At 42.6% G+C, this 21559-nt stretch overlaps 1 protein-coding gene across 1 annotated transcript in view; it reads left to right on the top strand.

The window, feature by feature from the left end:
- The window catches only part of LOC128762304 (lipoxygenase homology domain-containing protein 1-like), a 34297-nt gene that overhangs the window by 5026 nt on the left and 7712 nt on the right, over positions 1 to 21559 (top strand). Inside the window, exons 2-27 of the mRNA XM_053870469.1 lie at positions 2062 to 2179; positions 3815 to 3929; positions 4086 to 4166; positions 4240 to 4424; positions 5475 to 5573; positions 5648 to 5796; positions 6804 to 6927; positions 7357 to 7466; positions 9090 to 9230; positions 9305 to 9440; positions 9652 to 9812; positions 11970 to 12056; positions 13140 to 13275; positions 14983 to 15137; positions 15317 to 15477; positions 15544 to 15620; positions 15684 to 15880; positions 16322 to 16514; positions 16659 to 16819; positions 18599 to 18914; positions 19400 to 19551; positions 20048 to 20181; positions 20483 to 20628; positions 20697 to 20801; positions 20863 to 20991; positions 21048 to 21212. Coding sequence (XP_053726444.1) covers positions 2062 to 2179; positions 3815 to 3929; positions 4086 to 4166; positions 4240 to 4424; positions 5475 to 5573; positions 5648 to 5796; positions 6804 to 6927; positions 7357 to 7466; positions 9090 to 9230; positions 9305 to 9440; positions 9652 to 9812; positions 11970 to 12056; positions 13140 to 13275; positions 14983 to 15137; positions 15317 to 15477; positions 15544 to 15620; positions 15684 to 15880; positions 16322 to 16514; positions 16659 to 16819; positions 18599 to 18914; positions 19400 to 19551; positions 20048 to 20181; positions 20483 to 20628; positions 20697 to 20801; positions 20863 to 20991; positions 21048 to 21212 — 3733 coding nt within the window. The remainder of the gene's footprint in view (positions 1 to 2061; positions 2180 to 3814; positions 3930 to 4085; positions 4167 to 4239; positions 4425 to 5474; positions 5574 to 5647; positions 5797 to 6803; positions 6928 to 7356; positions 7467 to 9089; positions 9231 to 9304; positions 9441 to 9651; positions 9813 to 11969; positions 12057 to 13139; positions 13276 to 14982; positions 15138 to 15316; positions 15478 to 15543; positions 15621 to 15683; positions 15881 to 16321; positions 16515 to 16658; positions 16820 to 18598; positions 18915 to 19399; positions 19552 to 20047; positions 20182 to 20482; positions 20629 to 20696; positions 20802 to 20862; positions 20992 to 21047; positions 21213 to 21559) is intronic.

Genomic DNA, 21559 nt, shown 5'->3' with positions numbered 1-21559 from the left:
CTGTAGTTTTGCTAGCACACTATTATCTTATTTCAGACCTTGTGTAGACAATGTGGCTCATGGACCGAGGGTCTCATGTACAAAGTGCTGCTGCGTTGCAAGAATTCTGAACACGTGTAGTGCTGCTGAATAGTAAGTAGTAATAAGTAAAGTACAGAGATCCAATTTGTCTGAGCAACAACTGATGTTCAAATGCTTTTTGAGTGAAAAATGACACTGCCAACAGAAATAGGGTTGTCAGTGTACTACAAGTTTGCTGATTTACAAGTGTTGGTTGTATGTAGCGCTGTCCTCACAAAGTACAAGGGACCGTATGGGACAAAATTGATTCTTGACCTCACTTTCTTATCAAAACAGGTTTTCCACTACATGTGAATGATTATGGTGCACCACCAAGGCTTGAATGAGAGCTGCCTTGCCTTCAGAATAATGATCTTTTAAAACATTTAAAGAAGAAATCTCTGATGATCAAATTATTTATCAAAATGAAGTGGAAGAATCCAAACAAGCAGAAAGCAAACAATACATCATCAAGATGGGCATGCATTATGGTGATGTTTGGCACGTTTTAATGGAAGAATTCAGAAAAAAACATCGTAACTGAAGTCTGTTGCTGGCGGATCTCAAGAATAAGACAGATTTATCACTCATGATTAAAAACTAGTGTTTTTATTGTCACCAATCTGGCAATGCTGCTAACTGCATAACTGTGTTATTGCTAAAGTGTTTCACACTTATTGACCTCAGAAAATGTAACAAATGTCAGTTGGATAAAGAATAAAACATGAATCGACGTAGTGTTGCTGTTATATTTAATAACATACTCAAGTTAAAGTAAATACTACATGGACTTTAATAATATGTGACGAAGAGTAGTTGTATCTTGACTGAAATATTTTTATAATAGTAGCGTATTTCTCGATGTGGAGTAGAATACAATATAGGGACATGTAGACTATGAATCCATGCTGTGTTGAACATTATTCGTTTTCAGTGAAATGTGCGTACAATACATCAACAATACAAACAGAGCAAAAGCATTTAGCTCTGTGGGATGGTGGTGTCTGACATGGTGAAAGTATTTTAGATAATTTTTGCATTGCAATTGTATTTTATGCAAAGGAGAATAAATTTTAATAACTTAAACCAGACGTGGGAATAACAGGAAGCTTGTTCCGTCACATCTTATGTTATCCCTGCTGGATGATTCTCTCCAGGCTTGAAAGAGGTGGTGGGAGGTGTAGTTCAGCTTTGTTGCTGTACATGTGTGACACATACTTGTCTCATGTTTGCCTGTGGCTCTTAATCCTTCAGAGGTTCCCCTGGTGTGGACAGACATCGAGAAGCAGCTTATCATTTTTAATGAGGCCAGACTACCTGATGCTGTGGGTGAGTGTGAGCAGCTCAGAGGGGCTTCCCCAAACATATGCCAAACATTAACCAGTGACACAGAGCTGTCCTTCCAGCAGGTCAGCCCTGTGCCGTCACAGGCCATTTTAATCAAGTTACACCGGAACACGGAGGAATCAGTTACAAGGTAGTACATCAATTAAAGATGCCCCTGAAAGGAGAAAAACAGGACACAGGGAGAAAAGAGAAACCAAATGTGCAAATGATGAGTATTCTGAGGACCGGGAACGGAAGCCCATGAAGAAGAATTCGAGCGATGCCTGAGGGTGGAAAAAGAAGAAGGTCAAAGAGAGTGAGGGAGATTGCAACTCATCGTCCCGCCCCCTGAGGTGAAGTGTCGCAAGGCAAAACAGCTAAATGATAAGAAGAAAGAAGAGAACAATGGCAAGGTGAGTGGTCTTTCCCAAAATACAGAGGACAACAACAATAGAAAGCAAGGAGGCAAACTTTATGTGATCGGAGCCACCAGGACGCCTGCTGTTGAAAGACAAAATGGGGTCAAAGGACAAAAAATCGAAAGGCGGGGATAAAAAATCCAAGCACTCTGATAAAGAAGAACAAACGGACCGGAATGGAGAAGAAGAGGGAGAAGGGAAAAAGAAAAAGAAGGAGAAGAGGAAGGATAAAGGAGACAGCGATGAAGACAACAAGAAGACAAAAGGCAAGAAGAAGAAGGTGGAGAATTATGTGGAGATTTACGAGAGCGAGCTCAGGAACTACGAGCCGGAAAAAGTGGAAAACTACGAAGACGAGTATCACAAGAAGAAAGGTGGGAGCCAACATTTTGTAGATTAAAATGTCTTCAGTGTGTGCATGATGAAATATTCATAAAAATAATAAACACTTGTCAAACTGTAGACACCAAACCAATCAAAGCACAAGAACAAAGACACAAATATATAAACTAATTCGACAATCTTTGAAGATGACGGCAAGTCAGAAATAACAAGCTATAACTTTTGACTTCTTCTTCACAAATGTTTGAGGAGAGGGAAATGTTGGAAAACAATTTGTTAGACACAATTGTAGATGCCTGTATTCAAATTTTGACAAGAGAGAAGACACAACAACAACAATTAGTTGAAGTTAATGCACTGGTAGAAACATGGATGACACATAAAAAAGGAACACTATTCAATCTGGAAGGATATGAACTGTGCCCGTACAACCAAAAAAAGGGGCGGTAGAGTGGCTTCATTTGTCAGCAAGGAACTAAAATATATAGACAGCATGACAGACTACAGATATGAGGTACAGATGACTAGGTATGACCATTTTAAGGAACCAACAGCAAAGTAACAGTTAGCAGTGTACAGAACTCCAAGGTCAGATATACCAGCTTTTCCAGAATAAATACTGGAAGACCTGACAAACCACTTGTATAACATCACAAAAAGCCAGAGATCACTGGAGGCCCACAGAATACAAGTAGAAATAAAATAATAATAAAAAAAAAGCTCTATAGGGCCAACTTGATCGAGGTTGAATAGAAATAGAAACTGATATAGCAGATATAATGAAAAGGGCAAAGCAGTACCACAGTCATAAGCCGGAGCAAAATAAGAGCAACATTAAGATCTGGAAGATACTAGACCGAGCATTTGCAAAGAAAAAAGATCAGATACAACTACCCAAATTCTTCAATACTGGAGGCCCTAAGATAGAAGGGAAGCAGGACATCACGCAGGAATTTAATGTTTACTTATTTTTGAGAACATTAGAGGCAACAGTACATTATGTTAAAGAAGAGAAAGAGAGCGATGGAATGTGGAGAGCCTCTAGGCTCAGTTCTGGGACCCAAATTGTTCATACGATATATTAACAATATATGCGAGGGGTCAGAACAAATCAATCATCTGTTTGCTAAAAAGGCAAATTTTATCAACAGTAAAAACACGGAAATGAGGAAGATTTTTTTTTTAAATGCCTCGATATAAATAGACTCTCTTTAATGTGGAAAAAACAAATTCAATTTTCTAATGGAGATGTGGACAGTAACTTGTCTTTGATTAAGAGATTCAATGGAGTATCAGAGGTGAAATTTCTGGTTTCCTCACATGGAAACAGCACATAACAAACAGCAGAATGAAAATATCAGGACAGCTGTATGTAATGAACAAATGCAAAAATACTACTTGAATGAGAGACGTTGAGAACACTGTACCGTATTCTGTATATATTCTGTACACTCTGATAGGTCTAAAATGATTGACTGAATTGTATGCACCGCAACAACAGAGAATGTGATATAATAGTTTTTAAATTGTTGTGCAAGGCATTTATAATGTATTGAATTAAGATGTCAACAGATTAAAACTGAAGGGGACCATAAGAAGACTGAGGACTAATTCATTTGTAGAGGATGGGTAAGTCGATTAAGTCGCAATTGTTTTGTCCTCGACAGTGTATGAGGTGGTGACGGTCACAGGCGATGAGAGAGGTGCAGGTACTGACGCCAATGTGTTTGTCACTCTGTTTGGAGAGTACGGCATCACGCCCAAATTTCATCTGGCAAGCAAGTGAGTGTCTGAAAGAATTTTTAAACACGCACACGACAAAGTTTTGTGACTAAACACCTCTTCTCTTTCTTCCCCTACTAGCACAGAGAAAAGGTATTAACATGATGAAGTAGGTGAAGTTTCAATCGTAGATTCTGACCCTTTGTGTGCTGTCAGGAGCCGAACTGCGTTTGAACGTGCTAAGACAGACGTGTTTAGAATCCGAACTCACAATGTTGGTGCCATTAAAAAGATCCGGTGAGCATCAGTTGGGTTAAAAAAATAAAAAATACAGCAACCAATGTGATCATCTTTCCCTTTTTTGATTCAGGATTGAACATGACAACACAGGCTTAAACGCCAGTTGGTTCTTGGACCGAGTGATCGTGACGGATCTCATCAGACCTCATTTGAGGTTCTACTTTGCATGTAACAACTGGCTGAGTAAGGTGGAGGGAGACTGTCTGTACGTCAGGGACCTGCTGGGAAGCATGGACCCAATGGACATACCCAGATGTAAGTGCTATTGATGTAAGGCTATTACTTCTGTCTCCAGAAAATAAACTTCACCTGCTACAGCTGACGTCGTGCTGCGGCGTGCTGCTAATGATGATGATGTGAAGTGATGAAGGGATCATTTTTATTGATCAATATGGAAATCTCATGTGGTGTCAGATCGGGAGTGACCAAACTGTTACAGAAAGGGCGGCAGTGGGCGTAGATTTTTGTAGTGACACCAGTCTGTTTCAGTGCTTTCAACTAACAATATCGACTGTGTGTAATAATGTCGCTCAGCAAAAACAAGTGCTACCTCATCAAGATCGATCCTCGTCACCAATGAAATTTCTTTTATTATCAGACAAAACTGCTTAAGTTTAATTATATTTCATCTGTCTGATATTTTCAATATTTCTCAGCAGTTCGTAGATTCTTTACACATTATGTCTCAGCCACCAAATTGTAGCCTCTTTTTCTGAACCTGTTGCTGAGAATGAAAGAATAATAAACAAGAGCAGTCAAAGTATTTATAAATTCACGTTTGTTTTGCATTTATATGGGAGGCAGATCATTGTGACTTGGTCATTCAGAATTGCTCAGAACTGTCTCGGAGTTGGTGCCATGAAAAACTACCACTCCTGATGGATACCCAGCTCAACGTTCAGGGGTCGTGTAGGGCTTTTTGGAGACAACTGTTCTGGGGTTCTCTTTTAGATGATATCCAACCCATAGACATCCAAACTGTAAGTAGGGGAGAGTGAAATAATCCTTCTACTTACAAACAGCAATAGTACATTCAGTAGCTTTTGGATAATCAATGACTGTTAACATTGATAAAATCCAGTTTGATAACTGACAAGAATGTCAGCCAGTCTCCATCATTTTGACATTAGCCAGTCAGCATCAGTTGTAGACTGTCACAACACCCGAGTACATTCATGAATGTCTGATCAATGCACTGTATTTGGAAATGAGAGGTTTACGAAAACATGATTTACGAAACGTGAGACAAAAAGCATTTGCTCTAATGCTCCAGTCTTAAACTTTTTACTCTGCCTGTTTTCACAGATAATAAATATGTGGTGAGTGTTTTCACTGCAGATATGAAAGGTAGCGGTACAGATGCGGATGTGTTTGTGAATATATTCGGCGAGTTTGGTGACACAGGTAACAAACACCTTTTAAACAATTCCATCACTGCAGAAAAAGAATGTTACTGAATTGTTGATGACTTCTGTCAGGGGAACGGCGACTAGACAACGACAAAGACAACTTTGAGAAAGGTTCAGAGGACAAGTTCACCATTGAAGCACCAAACCTGGGCAAAGTGAGGAAGATCACTATCGGTCACAATAACAAAGGCTCATCAGCTGGCTGGTTTGTGGACAAGGTATATTGATTATATGGGAAAACGCAGCCCGGCTCTGCCTCTGGTGGGTTTGGAAATGTTTGAATGAGAAACCTAATTTCATCAAACCGTTCAAACTTTACCCCTCTGATTTCATCTCTTGAAGATGATCACCGTCTTCACAGTGAGGCCTAGCAACAGGCGTCGCACGTGTCTACGACGGCTAACTTAAGTATAGTACTATAAGTACATGAGTCCTATAAGTCTGACATTGGGTCGGAAAATGAAAAGTCAAATGGCAAGCCAAACCCAGAGTCCTTGTTTGATGGTCTAAACGCTTGTTAGTGTAGTCGCCACTGCCAACACAGTTGTACTTAAGACATATGAGCTGTGTGTTTCTAAGACCCGCAGCTGTTCACTCCTCCGGTCAACAGAGATGTGATCAGTCCAGTCCTGCACAGATGGGGGACATGCATGATGTCACCCTACTCTTGGTGTAAAGAGAAACCATTACTCATTATGGGATTACCTTACCGCAGCTTGTGATGTTGCTCCTCAAGTGAGCAGAGCGCTTCCATTAGCTGGAATAGATTTGTGTTGAGGAAATGTATGTTTATTTTCCTCTGGGTAACAGAAGCTTTGTTTCCAGTATGCAGTGAGCTCTTAGTGTGTAGAACATTACTACATATTTTTAGCCAGAAAATATTTGATCGGCCTCCAGTCAGTGCTTCCACTCCTTATTTAATTCTCTCCTGTTCATGACCAAAAGTTGAATCACAAAAAATGGGCCTGTCAGAGAAAGTCATTGGCCTGAGACTCGGAATAGAACCATGTGCCTTTCTGAGTCAGGGTTTGGCTCAGATTAGAACTAAACCTGGTGACCCAGTTGGCATTGGCCAGAGACTAGACCTAAATAAATGATGATGGATCAGTCAAAGAAGTAGCTGGTCACACATCAGTTTCTAGTCACTGGAGTCTACTCAGTGAACAATCAATATGATCAAATCCAAGCGACTAAAAACGCTATCTTCCTGTTTGTTTGTCCAAAGGTGCTCGTAGACGACTTGGGAAACAAGATGGTGTATGAATTTCCTGTCAGCCGCTGGTTTGCCATTGACGAGGATGATGGGAAAATACAGCGAGACATCTTGGTTGGTGGAACTCAGCCCACAGGTCGGTTTTCAGTTGGCTAAGTGAACTCCAACCACAGGCTCATTGTTGCTTGAATTTGCCAGTGCGACTTTTGTTCTTCATTATTTGAAGCATGAATACTCCTTCACGTGATCGCAATGCACTGACACAAATACCGAAATGTTTGTTTTTTCTGTGCTTTGGCATTTTCAGTTTCCTGTTTCCACCAAGAATTTTATTTGTTTAGTCTTGGTTTGGTTCAATATTTTCACTTTGTTGCTGTATATGCATCTAAAATGACATACAATTGGACAGCCTTTTAAATCATCTCTTTCAAAGTGCTGGAACAAACTGCATGTCTTTTGGTGTAATTAATCTGTACTTAATCTTCTGTGGGAGTATCAGAGCCGTGAAACTAAGTATCCTGTTGGCATGCACCCCAGTTGCCTGATATGTAATTCTACCCCCCAGGAATTGTGTACAACGTCCAGATTGTGACAGGGAACATCCGGGGTGCCGGGACCAACTCCAAAATTCACATGGTGATGCATGGATCCAAAGGCTTCAAAAACAGTGGCCGGGTAAGATATCTAGTGTCATGCTCATCATGGAATGTTCTGATCTTATAACTGGTACTTCTCTCTATTTATTGTTGTAACAGCCACATTTGAAATTTTTCATAAAACCATAATTTATTTCCATCAGGGTTGCCACAGTCAAGCTGGCTTAACTCTTAATCCTTTAAGTACTATAGTCGCAAAATTGCGACAAACAACATTGCTGCAGTTAAACAAGGCAAGCAACAAATATGGAGCCTGATATCATTACTATTATACATGAACAGATGGCGGACAGCTGTAACTTTAATTGAAGAAACAAACATGGGTGTGTTTCTTTTTTTTTTTTTTTTTAGTTTTGCAGTTTTGCAGTAAATAGAGTTGGAAAGTGCATGATATTCCTTCATCTCTTACCATGCTGTATACTTTTGAAGTAGCAGTGACAGGCCATATGTATCACACCTAAGCCCTCAGTAGGCAAAAAGAAAATCCAAGGAAGGGGACATGGAATCTTGGATGAACCGTCAGGGAGTCAGGATGCTTCAGACAAATGGCACAGGCATTGATGATCAGTTCCTCCTCGAAGGACCCCATAGGCCTTGGTCAAGTATATGATGCTCTACCTGGTGGGGAGGTCCTGGTTGGAGACGTAGACCTTTAGAAGTTTGCAATCCCCAATCAGGTTGCAGGTGATTCAGCAGGATTTTGGGTACAGATGGATCTGCAACAGCAAATGTGCGCCTTGACTCAGGCTCCAGCTGCCCAGCAGAGGCCAAAGTACTCACTAGTATAATTCTCTAATGCCTGCCTCTCATGGCATGAGGCGTTGTAGAGACAGCTAGGAGGTAGGGTTCAGCCAGGTATTGCGTCTATAGCATAATCAAATGGTTGATGCAAGGTATGAGAGAAAACACTTCCCTTGCTAAAATCCAAGGTTGCGTTAAGTTGGAGGAACACAGTATAGGAAGGAGGAATAGGTTCCCATGACTGACTCACACCAATCATGTTTTTTTGAGCCATGCCACTTAAAATAGAATTGAGTTCTTTTTCACATGGCGTGGTGCGGGCGGTGTTCATGCAGGAAATCAGTCAATGAAGTGAAAGTACTTGGCATGTGTCACCTGGTTCAGAGTCTCGGCAGAGGCTGGAGATGAATGAAGGCAGACTGAGAAGTCTTGCAGACGTGGCTTACCTGCTGTGTAAACGCAAACCTGTATTTTGACTGTGGTGGAGGTCTCCACACCACGCCAGAACAAAGCCTTAAAAGATGAGAAGTATGAAAATGATCACGACATTTTACAGTGTGGTCTTCAATGAATTTTAAAGTTCACTTATGACAGGGTTGGAGTTTATATATTTTTTTCTGTCCTTTAGTAACTTGAGAGAAAACACTCAACATGAATAAAGTTAAAGATTGATTTGTAAAGGTTCTGGTGCGTGTGATGTGTGTCCTCTGTCAAAAGACTACAATCGTGGGTCATTTCAATCCCTCAGTGCAGCTAATCTGGAAACAATTTGATCCTCATAGACTATTGATGACTTAACGAAAATCTCACTATGTTTGACTTTGTCTTACTTAGCAAAACAAGTTCAGACACGCTCATAGCTATTGCATATGGAAGTACAAATGCTCTTGTTTAAATCCAGGTGTTTCTGGAAGGAGGAAAATTCGAGCGTGGCCTGACCGATATCTTCAGCGTTGAGATCGCTGCACTGCTCAGTCCACTGAGCAGAGTGACCATCGGGCACGACAATGGAGGGGTCAGTGCTGGCTGGTACTGTGAAAAGGTACAAATATCAATCGATCACGTGATGTAAAACAGACATAGACAGGGTTGGCTGTTATCTACTTCATGTCGCAGGTGGTCGTATACTGTCCATTCACTGGGATCGAGCAGACGTTTCCCTGTGGCAAATGGCTGGATGAGAAGGAAGGTGACGGTCTGATTGAGAGGGAACTGTACGAGATGGTCTCGCTGCGGCAGAAGAGACAGAAAAGTAACCCATTGTCTATTATGAATGAATGAATTTCATAGAACGTTTGATATTTACTCACCAGTGCTTCATGCTGTGTACATAAGTGGCCCCCCAACTCACTGCATGTCTTGATTAATCCATTTAACCTAGGTCACAGGTCAGCTCCTGAAACAGAAATGTTAGAGATGCTGAGATCTTCAGTGAATGCATGTCAGATTCATGTCCCCTTCAGAGCATCCCTGGTCCCTGTGGATTTGGACTACAGACATCCCAAATGCTGGAACGGACGCAGACATCTCCTTCCAGGTGTACGGCGAGAAAGGCAAGTCAGACGAGATCAGGCTGGACAACAAAACGGACAACTTTGAACAAGGCCAGGTGGACCGCTTCATGGTAAGTCCATGATCTTTAATTCAAGAGTGTCATCTCTTTTTGCTTTGATTAGATGGGCTTTATCAGTCCCACAGTGTGGAAATTCAACATGTCACAGCAGCCAATGCCAACAAGGACACAGACACATATCAAAGACATGAAAGGTACACAACAAGAAGAATAACAACATAAGTAAAATACATAAAATATAAGTAATAGTACATAAACAGACCATACATCGATAATGATAGATATATAATATATAAATAATTGTATAAATAAATAGATAGATAGATACATAAACAGATCATTGACGGTCAACGATGGTCATCGATCAGTCCATCAGATTTTACTGTTGACAGCACTGGACAGAAAGGAGTATCAAAATCGCTCCTTTGTGCAATGAAGGTGGATCAGCCTGCTACTGAAGGTGCTGCCCAGTGTCGCCAGGGTGTCCTAGGAATCCTGAGGATGCCCATCATAGATGACAGCTTGGCCACTGTCCTCCTGTCACCTCCTCCACCGAGTTTAGAGAGCAGCCCAAGACTGAGCTGGCCCTTTTCACCAGCCTGTCCATAATACTGCCCACCCAGCAGAGCATCCGAACCTGTTGCTTTCTTCGTCTTGATCTTCCAGAGTGGGTTCCTCGCCTGGGTGCACATTGGTAGTGGGGGGAGTGATGTTGAAGGGTGTGGGCTCGGTAACACTCGGAGTGCTTAGTGGTGGCTGCAGCATAACATGTAGGACTGAGTGGGATTGGAGGCAGGCAACTGGTCAAACCGGTTAAAGAGGAGGTTTAAGTCATTTGCCAACCCCACATCCTCCCAGTCATTAAAGCCTGAGATGGTCTTCAGGCTCCATCTGCTGCTCCATCTTCTCCCTGCACACTTCCTTCCTTTCACTAATCGTCCGCCTCATCCATCTCTGCACCTTCTTCAGCTCCTCTCCCCATAAACAAAAACCCTTGAAGAGCCTTGGTGTCCGGTGTTATCCAGGGTTTGTTGTTTGCAAAACACAATGATGTAGTCTGTGATGGAATCAGTGAGACTGTCGATATTTTCTCACTGGAGACTTCCCATACAGACCCACAGCGACAACATGAATTAACTTCCTTAGGATGTAATATGGCCTCATGCTAATTCCTAATAGCTCAATGTCCTATCAAAGTCTATGTCAGCAGAAGCTGCTGGTGACTTTTTTACCTTTCCCCCATTGAGACCATCCTCATGAACTGCATCATCATGTGGTTTTCCAGCGTCAAAGAGGCAAAACATAAGAGCCTAGACAGAGTCACAAGCCAGAGACACAAGACGCCACAGAGGATCATCGGCTGCCCACTCCCATCCCTGTCAGGCATTTATACATCCCACTGTCTCAGGAGAGCAAAGAAAATGCCATGGACAACACCCATCCCACTCACCATCTTCTCCGGCAGGCGGCATCAGGACCAGAACAACCACATTCCAGAGCTCCTTCTTCCCCCAGGCCTTCACTGCCCTCAACTCTAAATGACACACAAGACACTTTACCCACTGATGTTGCACAATTGTTGCTTTGCACATAGTGTTTTTACTGCAGATACTTTTTTATTATTCATAGGTGTTACTGTTTTATTATGTTATTTTAATACAATGACAATAAAAGCAAGCAATCAATAACAGAGAATATAACAATGAATGACATCCTCAATACAGTTTTCCTTTGTGATGACATTTTCAAAAATTTCCACTTCAAAATCCGTCCAATGCAACCGTTGTGTCGGGTGTCAGCGTCGTGAGCCACATCTTCGTAATGCATGCCACACTGCTGTTACTCCAACTGCTACTGGGTTAGCGCTGCTAGCTCATCCACGTTGGTGGAAAGACATTTCCTATGATGATGAATGGTACAGCGGGTCTGTGACCTTTCCTCACGTGGCACTGAGCCCTGCTGCGACTTCCCCGTCCTCCTCCTCTGCGCCAGAGGAGTATGGGGTCGGTTCACCATATTGGACTAAGTGTGGTTATGGTCCACAGGTAGTCCAGTATGTTACAATAAAATAAACAAGACAAATATTTACAAAAGAAAACATTAAAGCACAAAAAACTCAACAGAAGACAGGAGCTGCTGCAACAGGCTGTCACACGTAGGAATTTAATGTGTTTTCAGTGCTGACGTGCATATTGTTTTATTGATAAGGTGGAGCTGCCCGACCTGGGGAAGCCAATCAAACTTCGTATCTGGCATGAGAAGAGAAATGCCTTTGCTGGATGGCATCTGAGTAAGGTCAGTGGATACCTGTATAACGTCTCCTGTGAAACCACTTGATTTGCATTTGTTATGAAACATAATGTAATGTAGTAGCGCTGAAAAGAGAAGTTCTTGGAGGGGGTGGGGATCAAGGGGACAAGGCGGGACATCCAGTTTGATGAGCCCTAGGCAGCAGCACCTCCCCAGGATCCGTCCAGCTAGTGCCTCCACTCCTGCAGCACCACTACTACAAGTTCTTTGTTTGGCACATTGTAATTCCTTTTTTCTGAAGACAACTTCCGGGAGATTAATGCACAGGGATGCACCTTGTTGTCCTGGGCAGATCGTTGGGAGAGGAGAGTGCTGATGTCGATGTCCAATGTGTTGACTTTTATGGTGTACTGCCAAAATTAGTCTGGTGGATGAGGATGATGATTGTGGAAAGCAGTGTCAACTGCTGCAGTTGTTTACATGAGCCTGGTGTCTGACCCTGACCCAGGATGAAACCCAAGAAACAGGCTGTGGAAACACTGCAGTCACGCTTTCCAGCCTTGAGTTTATTTTCACTCATCCGCAGATCGAGAGACGATAAGGATATTATCAAGGCAGACTTAAGTGAACTTATTACTCGTGTCGCAGAGGATGTCATGAATAAGGGCCTGAAAAATAATTGGTCAGGACAATGGATATAACAAGACGCTCAAAATGGAAAAACTAATGGAATGGAAAAAAATGGAAGCTTGACTAATCGACTCAGGTCAGGTCAAGCATATGGAGAGAATATTCGTTCTTGGCTGAAGAGTTTTTGGACTGATGAAATGAGAGTGACACTTGTCAGACCAGAGAGATCACCAAAGGGCACCAAGCTCCACTTCCACCAAGATGCCAGCAAGGTGGAGGTGGGGTTCAGGTATTTGTTAAAGATGAGCTTGTTGGATCTTAACTTCAATTTTTTTAATATTCAGGTTGAAGGTCTATAAACATGTTGAATTGAGCGAGAGCACAGAGCAATGAATCCTCGTAAACTTGCCCAATAATTGTGCACACAGTGTATTTTGTCTGCTGAGATTATTTGACCCCAAGATGATCTTAAATGCCTGTTCTGCTTCTGTCCACTAGGCAACACTGATGAAAACATTGACGAAAGAGAAGTACAGATTTCCGTGTGAGCGTTGGTTAGACACCAATGAAGACGATAATGAGGTTGTGAGGGAACTTCCAGCCTGTGGAGACTTTATCTCTGAGCCACTGCCACGTATGTACATGAAATTACTCTATCACTGTTTGGACTGTTAGTTCTCCAGTTTCTCCGAATGTCCTAACACACTCATTCCTCCATGAACCGCTTTGGTTGTCTTCCTGTTCCTCCAAACCATCTGAACTTTCAAACTTCATCTCCAAAGATCACATGACCTTGCCCTCGTCTACAGTATTTTCTGCTCTTGTCCTATCAATTCACTACCACTGAAAGCCTCATTATCTCTGACTCTTCTAACTCTATCCCAGTCTCTATATCAGCGTTGGCCGAGCAGCCAGAGGCAGTAGCCCCATAGATCGTGGACCTATTTTGAAAGAAGTCGCTCAAACAGCACAGTCGGATGGTCTCATTCGATGATTGCACTTCTGTGCTGCTACAAGTGTTAAGGTCAATTCATGACCTTAACACATGTCGTTTCCTGACTGACACTCAGGAAACTACATGCATTCTACTTGTGTCATAAGAACATAAGGCACAGATACACACACAGTCATATTTGATTTTAAATCTGATTTTTCTCTAACTTTATCACATGGTAAAGTGGTCCTTGTAATGCCCAAATGCAGAGCTAATGAACTGACTGTCAGCCTTGCATTTCATTTTAAACTTATATTATTCTACTTACATTCGTAACACATTGTTTCCCTCATTGTGTAATAGTTGACTTAAACTAAATGCAGTTTCAAATGAATGTATTCCATAAAGGCAGATACACTCGGATCAGAATTTATTACAAACTCCAACCTCCGTCCTCCGCTACACGCTACCCACAGCATCAGGATATGCAGTGGATGGTGGAACAAGTGCGTTATTTGAAAGCGTATGGTGTGAACATGTCAGGCTGAAGGCTGACTTCTGCATCAACACGGTCACATGAAGAAAGTCGCTGTTTGACTTTGCCCTGGGAGTGATAAGTGTGTTGAAAAGATGGGGCACACCTGCTCTGAACCACACATCATGGCAGTGACCACAACTGACTTATTTTTTTTCTTTCTCTCTTGTTGCTACACTGACGTCACGGTTGTTTCCACCCTGCCTGCACTCTATTCTTCAAGGTCAAGCTGATTTGATAACACACTGTTACTCCAAAGGTGTCATATAGTGTGTCAACTGTTTACAAGTGGACTTTCATGCCCATTGTTGACGAAAAATTAAGCTTTTATGTCAACATGCCACGCAGTCAACTGATCCCTTTCCATGTGATTAATGTTCAAAGGATTAGTTGGGGTTTAACCTGATTTGTCACTTAGTGTATATAGCAGCTTTTAGAGCCTTGCACTTTTCTTGCAGTGCATAGCAACATAAGTCTGGCATGTGAGTGACGCACATGATTGTACTATATATACCAAGTGACATGGAATTGAGAATTGAGTGAGAAAGGAGCATCACTTAACACTAACCCAACCACCGTCGTTGTTATGTAACACGCAGCCTACTGCATCAGGAAATGGCACAGAGGGCGAAACTGACATTTACGACACTGATGGACACAAAAGTCCACTTGAAAAAAGTTGCTACTTGACATTTCAGGAGCGATAATGTGTTGGAATCCATGACTCACATTAAATAAACAGTAAATCAATTTCTTATTTAACAGGTGTCTTTTACTGGAAAAAGTCAAGCCCTTTTTAACCTCATGAAATTCTGGGGTCCTTTGTTGGTGTCTGTCACATGAAGTGAATGTAAATGTCTGCCACACCGCAGTGATAAAGTACAGGGTGACAGTCTGCACCGGAACAGTCAGCGGCAGTGGCACGGATGCATCTGTATTCATCAACCTTATCGGCGACCAAGGAGACACAGGAAATAGGGAGCTGGTCGTCTGCAAAAACAATGTCAACAAATTTGAGAAGGGAAATGTGAGTACATCATTTGTTTTAAAGTTAAGTTCTGCTGGCTGAATCAGACCTGCAGAACCACTTGAAGTAGCCAATAAGAGCATGAGGTGAAACACAGCATTGCTGCTCATTTCAATGGTTGTGGGTTCCAGTTCCAGATATGAGCAAGTGGATTTGACCTTTGTGCTTCCATCTTTCAGTTGGATGAGTTCATAATCGAAGCCGTGGCCATTGGTCAGGTGCACAGAGTGAGGATCGGGCATGATGGTAAAGGTGGTGGCAATGGTTGGTACCTGGATAAAGTGATTGTGAGAGAGGAGGGACAGGCAGAAACTCAAGCTGTAGAGTTCCACTGTAATCGGTGAGTTCTGTTCATGCTTTTCTAGTCCACGAGTATGAACCACTGCATTTTACAACTCTTCTCCAGCTGGCTGGATCGTAGCGAAGATGATGGACAGATTGTACGAGAGTTAGTGCCACTCACTGATGGCCAACGTCTGTACAGTGAGTAAGAGAATCATGCTTGCTGAGAGGTTCAACTGTCAATGTGACGTTTTTGCTCACCAGACGTCAACTATCAGATTGCTGTGAAGACAGGGAACATTCCAGGAGGCAGCTCGGACTCTACCGTCTTTGTCAAGCTGTATGGGGAGAACGGGGACACCAGCAAGATGATGCTGGCGGTCTCTGACAACAACTTGGGCAACTACTTCGAGACAGGTCGCATCGACATCTTCACTGTGGAGACGGCTGACATTGGTCAAGTGAGACACAACTAATTCTCACAGCCACCTATTCAACACATAATTCCCTACATGACATCAAATGATAGCACAAAACAAAACAGCGCAACAAAAAGAATGCACAAATTGTAAAAATAATGGGTACCTTTCCAGAGGAGTCAGAGGATGTTTTTTGACAGCGGGAAGTCTGAGTTTTCTTTACCTCCTTACCCCACCATGCAACATGAGAAACCTGTAAGATAATGGACTGATAGAGTCATGAAAATTCAACCACAGATGATCAGAAACAAGTGTGAAACACAACATCAGTCATCAATCACACACAGATCGGGGCCTTCAAATAAAATGTTTTGTGTGTCTGAAAGTGAGTAAAGTGATGAAGACCTAGCTCATAGGGTAGACGTGTCATGAAAGATGTGTGATTATTCCTTTACTTCATTCACTGAAGCTCATCATTCACAGATCAACCGCCTGTTGATAGGCCACAACAACGAAGGCATGCGGGCCGGCTGGTTCTTGGACAGTGTTCAGATTGTGGTTCCACAGTGTGGGAAGCAGTACATGTTCCCCTGTCACCGCTGGCTCAGTAAGGACGAAGCAGACGGGAAAACTGAGGTGGAGATGTACCCCAGTGAGATCCTGGACGTGGAGCAATGTGAGCAGAACCTTTAGATGGTTTACAATGGTAGCTACATCACAACTGTGGTGGGGCTCTCTAATGCTCAAGATTAATGAAGGACCGACATGAACATCTGAGTCCAAATGAGCAGCAACCTAAAATAATGTTCTTATTTTTCAGTCATTAACTACGAGATATCAGTCATCACTGGAGATGTGGCGTTTGCAGGCACCAACGCCCGAGTCTTCATCCAAATCTATGGAGACAAGGGGAAGACAGAGGTCATCAGAATTGAGAGCAGATCCAACAACTTTGAAAGAGACACCACTGAGATATTCAAGGTGGGATGACTGTCATGGTTTTAGACTTCTGCTTTTCAAAAAGGTCACTAAAAATGCAGGTTATTAAGTAAGCAAACCATTAATATATTGTTAATCTCCTCCTCCTTATATCTCAATATAACACATTTCATGCCATTTTAAATGACTGGTTCAGCTTGTTAGTTGCAACACGTTCTCACTCCCAAATAGGAATGTCACAGTATCACGGTATTGTTGCAGTGTGCTGAAGTGCAAAAGGAAAACTACTGAAATACATGTGGTATATGTCACTGTTGAGTGACCTTTGGATGCTTCCAACCAAGAACAGCAGGATGTAGCACATATGATTCTAGAACATAAGAAGTCTCCTTTATGCTCTGATCATGTGATTGTGCGCAAAATAAATCACAGACGGCAGGAGACCATCAGCAGTTCACATATGTTAATGGTACAACGGTTACGAGTGGTCATCTTCATGTGCTGGTTTGTTCAAATGTTAATCAACAGAGGTGACGTTTCTGCTGTTTCAACATCATATATTTTATCTGATTCAATGAGGAAAATGCACAGTCAGATTCCAATAATGAACACAATGTAATCACTACTCCATACTCAGTTATTGCCAAAGTGAGATATTCAAACACGGTTTGACTGCAAATTCTAAAAGACAGGGTTTTACTAACATCAAAAATTTTGTCACGATATACCATACCTGTAACTGTTACATCCCTACTCCCAGGGTGTCAAATAGCAGCTGTCTTCAAGTGACTTCAATGGACTACGTTTAGACAGAGGGCAGCCTTCATCATTACATGTTACATTAGGTTTTCAACTGAAGCACATGTTCTGCGTCTCGTGGCATATCCTGACTGCGTGGGTAGCGGGTCACACAATAGAAAGACAAAGGCTGGGGATAGCCATGGGATGGGTGAAGAGTGGTGGGGTGGAGTGGAGGGATTAGCTGTGGAAACCGAGCAGAGATCATGCTGGTTAATAGGCACAATCTAACCTAGCACTTAGCCCTAACCCTAACCTCACCCTGGATTTAAGATGGATTTTAAAACTGGGAAGCTGGGAAGTGTCAGGAAAAAAATAAAACCATGACAAAAGTGAATCATTACACAACTCTGCTTATGACAGGAACCCAAACAAGAAGGATTTGAGGATTTGCACTTGACAATAATCTCAGCTCCAAGATAATCTGATGAGTTGTAAAGGGATGAGACCATCTTTAGAGAGCCCCAGTGTGCATTTTTGTTTCCTGACAACACCGGCTTCAAAGTACAGATCCAGTTAAGTCAGTGGTTTCCTGCAAAATCTGCAACTTAGGAAATGGGCTTTGTGTGAGATCTTTGCTCCATAGACTGTGCTGCATGGGTTTGTTGCAGCCGCACAGCAGATACTGCCTTGAAAAACAAACAACTGCATGTTCCTCTCATGAGCAAAAGCACAGCTCTTCACTTTTCTAGGCAATAGCTATCCATGGTTGCTCCATGTTGTCAGTGGCACAGTTTACAGTGTGGAGTGTCACCACTCCTACAAATTGTAGGATATGTGAATAAGCTTTCACAATGTCAGTTCAGAGGCGCAGATACTTCCTCTTTGAGCTTAGACACGCTAAGAGTTAGAGAATTTGGATTTCTCCCCATAACTGTAAAAAGCTATTGACATGCATTAAAAAATAAGATCTTAGCCAGACTAAGGTAAGGCAACAAATGTAACGTACAAATATAGTGTCTAGGTCTGTCTCTAGGTGAGCAGTTTTTAAGGTTGTAATTGCTATGTCGCCTCACCTCTTAGATTTTAGCCAAAGATGTGGGCAAGATGTTCAAGATCCGCATCGGCCACGACAACTCCGGGGTTGCCGCGGGCTGGTTCCTGGAATCGGTGGATGTCAAGCATCTTATCACGACCATGGTGCGCAAGGGGAAAACAGAGGACAAGAAAAAGAAAAAAAAGAAGAAGAAGCACGACGAAGTGGAAAATGAAGACGGTGGAGAGGAGATGCAGGAGGTGGTGCTGACCTACCATTTCCCATGTTCACGGTGGCTGGCGCGAGGGGAGGAGGACGACGAGCTGGTGGTGGAGCTTCTGCCTGAGGAGACTGATTTGGAAGGTATCGTCAGGACCTAAAAATTAAATGCCATTTAAAGCTTTGATATTTTTTAAATATTTTTTTCATACAATTGAAAAACATTTTTAACTCACTTATTTTTTCTCCTTTATTTGTCCGTCAATATTCATTTTTATAATTATGATTCAAACTCAAAGCAAGTAGAATCCTCCTCTCAGAGGTGAAAGTATTACTGTTTTGTTTATTTATTCAAATGTCTCATCATGACAGTGACGAGTCAGCTGCTCAATTACAGTTTAGAAAATCTTTGCAAGGTCTGTTTTTCACTGTTAAGCTGTTGTGAAAGGAACATTCCTAGTTCTGCTGACACCCTATCCTCAGAGATAATGTGTTCATCCAGTCTGTTCCTTTAATGTGACTCACTCCTGGAGTTGTGGTGAGATGAGGCATGTGATTTGACTCAGTTTGCCGGCTGACCGAAGGGTCAAGGAGCAGATTAGTCATTCATGCTGTGTATTGTCTTACAGTCAACATCTATGAAGTCAGTGTCTTCACTGGACACATGCTGGGCGCCGGGACAGATGCCAACGTCTTCATCAATATTTATGGAGAAAATGGAGACACTGGGGAGCGCCACCTCAAGAACAGTGACAACCTCAACAAGTTTGAATGCATGCAGGTAAGACTAGTCACATCACCTCAACCGCTGGCTAAAATGTAAGATGCATCTACATATAAATATGGGTGGGACACAACCTGATGCGAACATGTCGGGGAGGTGAGAGATATTTTAGACTTCAGCGCAGGCCTCCTGTGGCCAATCGGGATGAGCGGAACAATTCCCATTGGGTTGGTCTGATGTTTGGTTTCATTCAATTTACTGTCACCAGGTGTTTGTTTATATTGCATTTGTCTCTCACAACTACAGTGGTTGTTTATTTCAATCTCATGTATGAGAACGTAAGATCTGAGTACTGAAGAAAACAAATGCACAATAAGCACTGGCAGAGAAGGGATGTCGGTGCTGTTTGAACCCACGATGCTGTCGTAATGAAAGCTCAAATGACACAGGGTTAGGATTAGGGTTAGCTCAAATGTCACCCCTGTCAGGTATGAACAGTCTTGGTCAAAAGTACATTCAAGACTGATTGTCATTTATGGTTGGTCTCTTGCAGGAAGACATTTTTTCCGTGGCAGCCGTCGACTTGGGACCGTTGAAGAAGCTTCGCATTCGTCATGACAACACACAGTCCAGTTCGTCCTGGTACCTGGATCGAGTGGAGATCGTGGACACAAAAGACGACACGACGTAGGCAAAACTTATATCTTACAAAAACAAATCACCACAGCCTTCCAGGTCTGCCTCTGCATCTCTTCCTATATGGCATTCACAGCACACCGCGTGAGCTTGATGTGTTAAGAGTGTAATTAGTTGTGGGAAGACCTTCTTAACTGTGTTACAAGACAACATATATGTACATTTATATGTCAACCCATCCTCACTCCCATGGCCTAATATACTGGCGTGCTCTTGTTTTGCCTCCTATGCTGACTCCAAAGTCAGCCGTTTATCCATGATTCGCTGCCCCTTCTTGTCCCACATGGTGTAGGTACTACTTCCCCTGTAACCGCTGGCTGGCCGTAGACGAGGACGACGGTCAGATCGCTCGAGAGCTGGTTCCAGTGGATGAGGCGTTCATGAGGAAGGACAACGATGGGGAGGGAACTGGCGCCGCTTTGGGACTTGAGCAAAAATGTAAAATGCTGCATCAGTGTCAATGTGCACAATGTTCACATGCTGACTGGTTACATTTCTTCCTGCAGCCATGTCCACCACCTACAACATCAAAATAAAAACTGGGGAGAAGAAATACGCAGGAACCGATGCTAATGTCTTTGCCATTTTGTTTGGTGGAAAGGATGACACAGGTCGGTGTGTAAATTGGATTTCTCTAAAGAGCAAGAAGCAGCAATGTTTCCCACTCAACAGGAATCATAAACCTGAAGGCCTGTAAGAACTACAAGAACAAGTACGAGCAGGGGATGATCAATGAGTTCACAGTGGAGGCCGTGGATCTGGGCGATCTGGAGAAGCTGCGCATCGGTCATGACAACTCAGGTGAGGAGGACTCCAGTTGCTGTGTCAAACATAACCCTAACACTTGAGTCTGGCAGGGGGATCTCCGGGTTGGTTCCTAGACTGGGTAGAGATTGATGCCCCATCTCAAGGTCAGAGGCTTCAATTTCCATGTGGACGCTGGTTGGACAAAGCAGAAGACGATGGAGCAATCGTCAGGGACCTTTACCCTGCAGAGCTTCAGACCGAGTTCTACATGCCTTGTACGTTGTAAGAGTCTTTGATGTGTATTTTAAGGTATTTGGGAGAGACAGATGACTGAGACTCTCAGATGGAAGTTGTGGAATGAAACCAGTACAGACCAATGACATTGGTCTGAAAGAAGATGAGGCTAAGCACAGGCAGCTATAAAAAGACAAGTTGTATCACCAACGCAAATGCACAACCTTTGAATGAGCCCCCAGAAGAGCCATGGTGCAACACCAAGAGAAAAGTCTAGACAGGTCACAAACAACCAAAAGACTAAAATACTGTGGCAAATCTGTTAATCACGTCACATTTTTGTATTAAAGTTGAATATTTAACTGAAAACACTCTGTCCAATGGGTTC

Source organism: Synchiropus splendidus, chromosome 7 (genome assembly GCF_027744825.2).
Source record: "Synchiropus splendidus isolate RoL2022-P1 chromosome 7, RoL_Sspl_1.0, whole genome shotgun sequence".
NCBI lineage: Eukaryota > Metazoa > Chordata > Actinopteri > Syngnathiformes > Callionymidae > Synchiropus > Synchiropus splendidus.
Note: the sequence above shows the minus strand (reverse complement) of the source record. Positions and strands in the feature narration are given on the sequence as shown.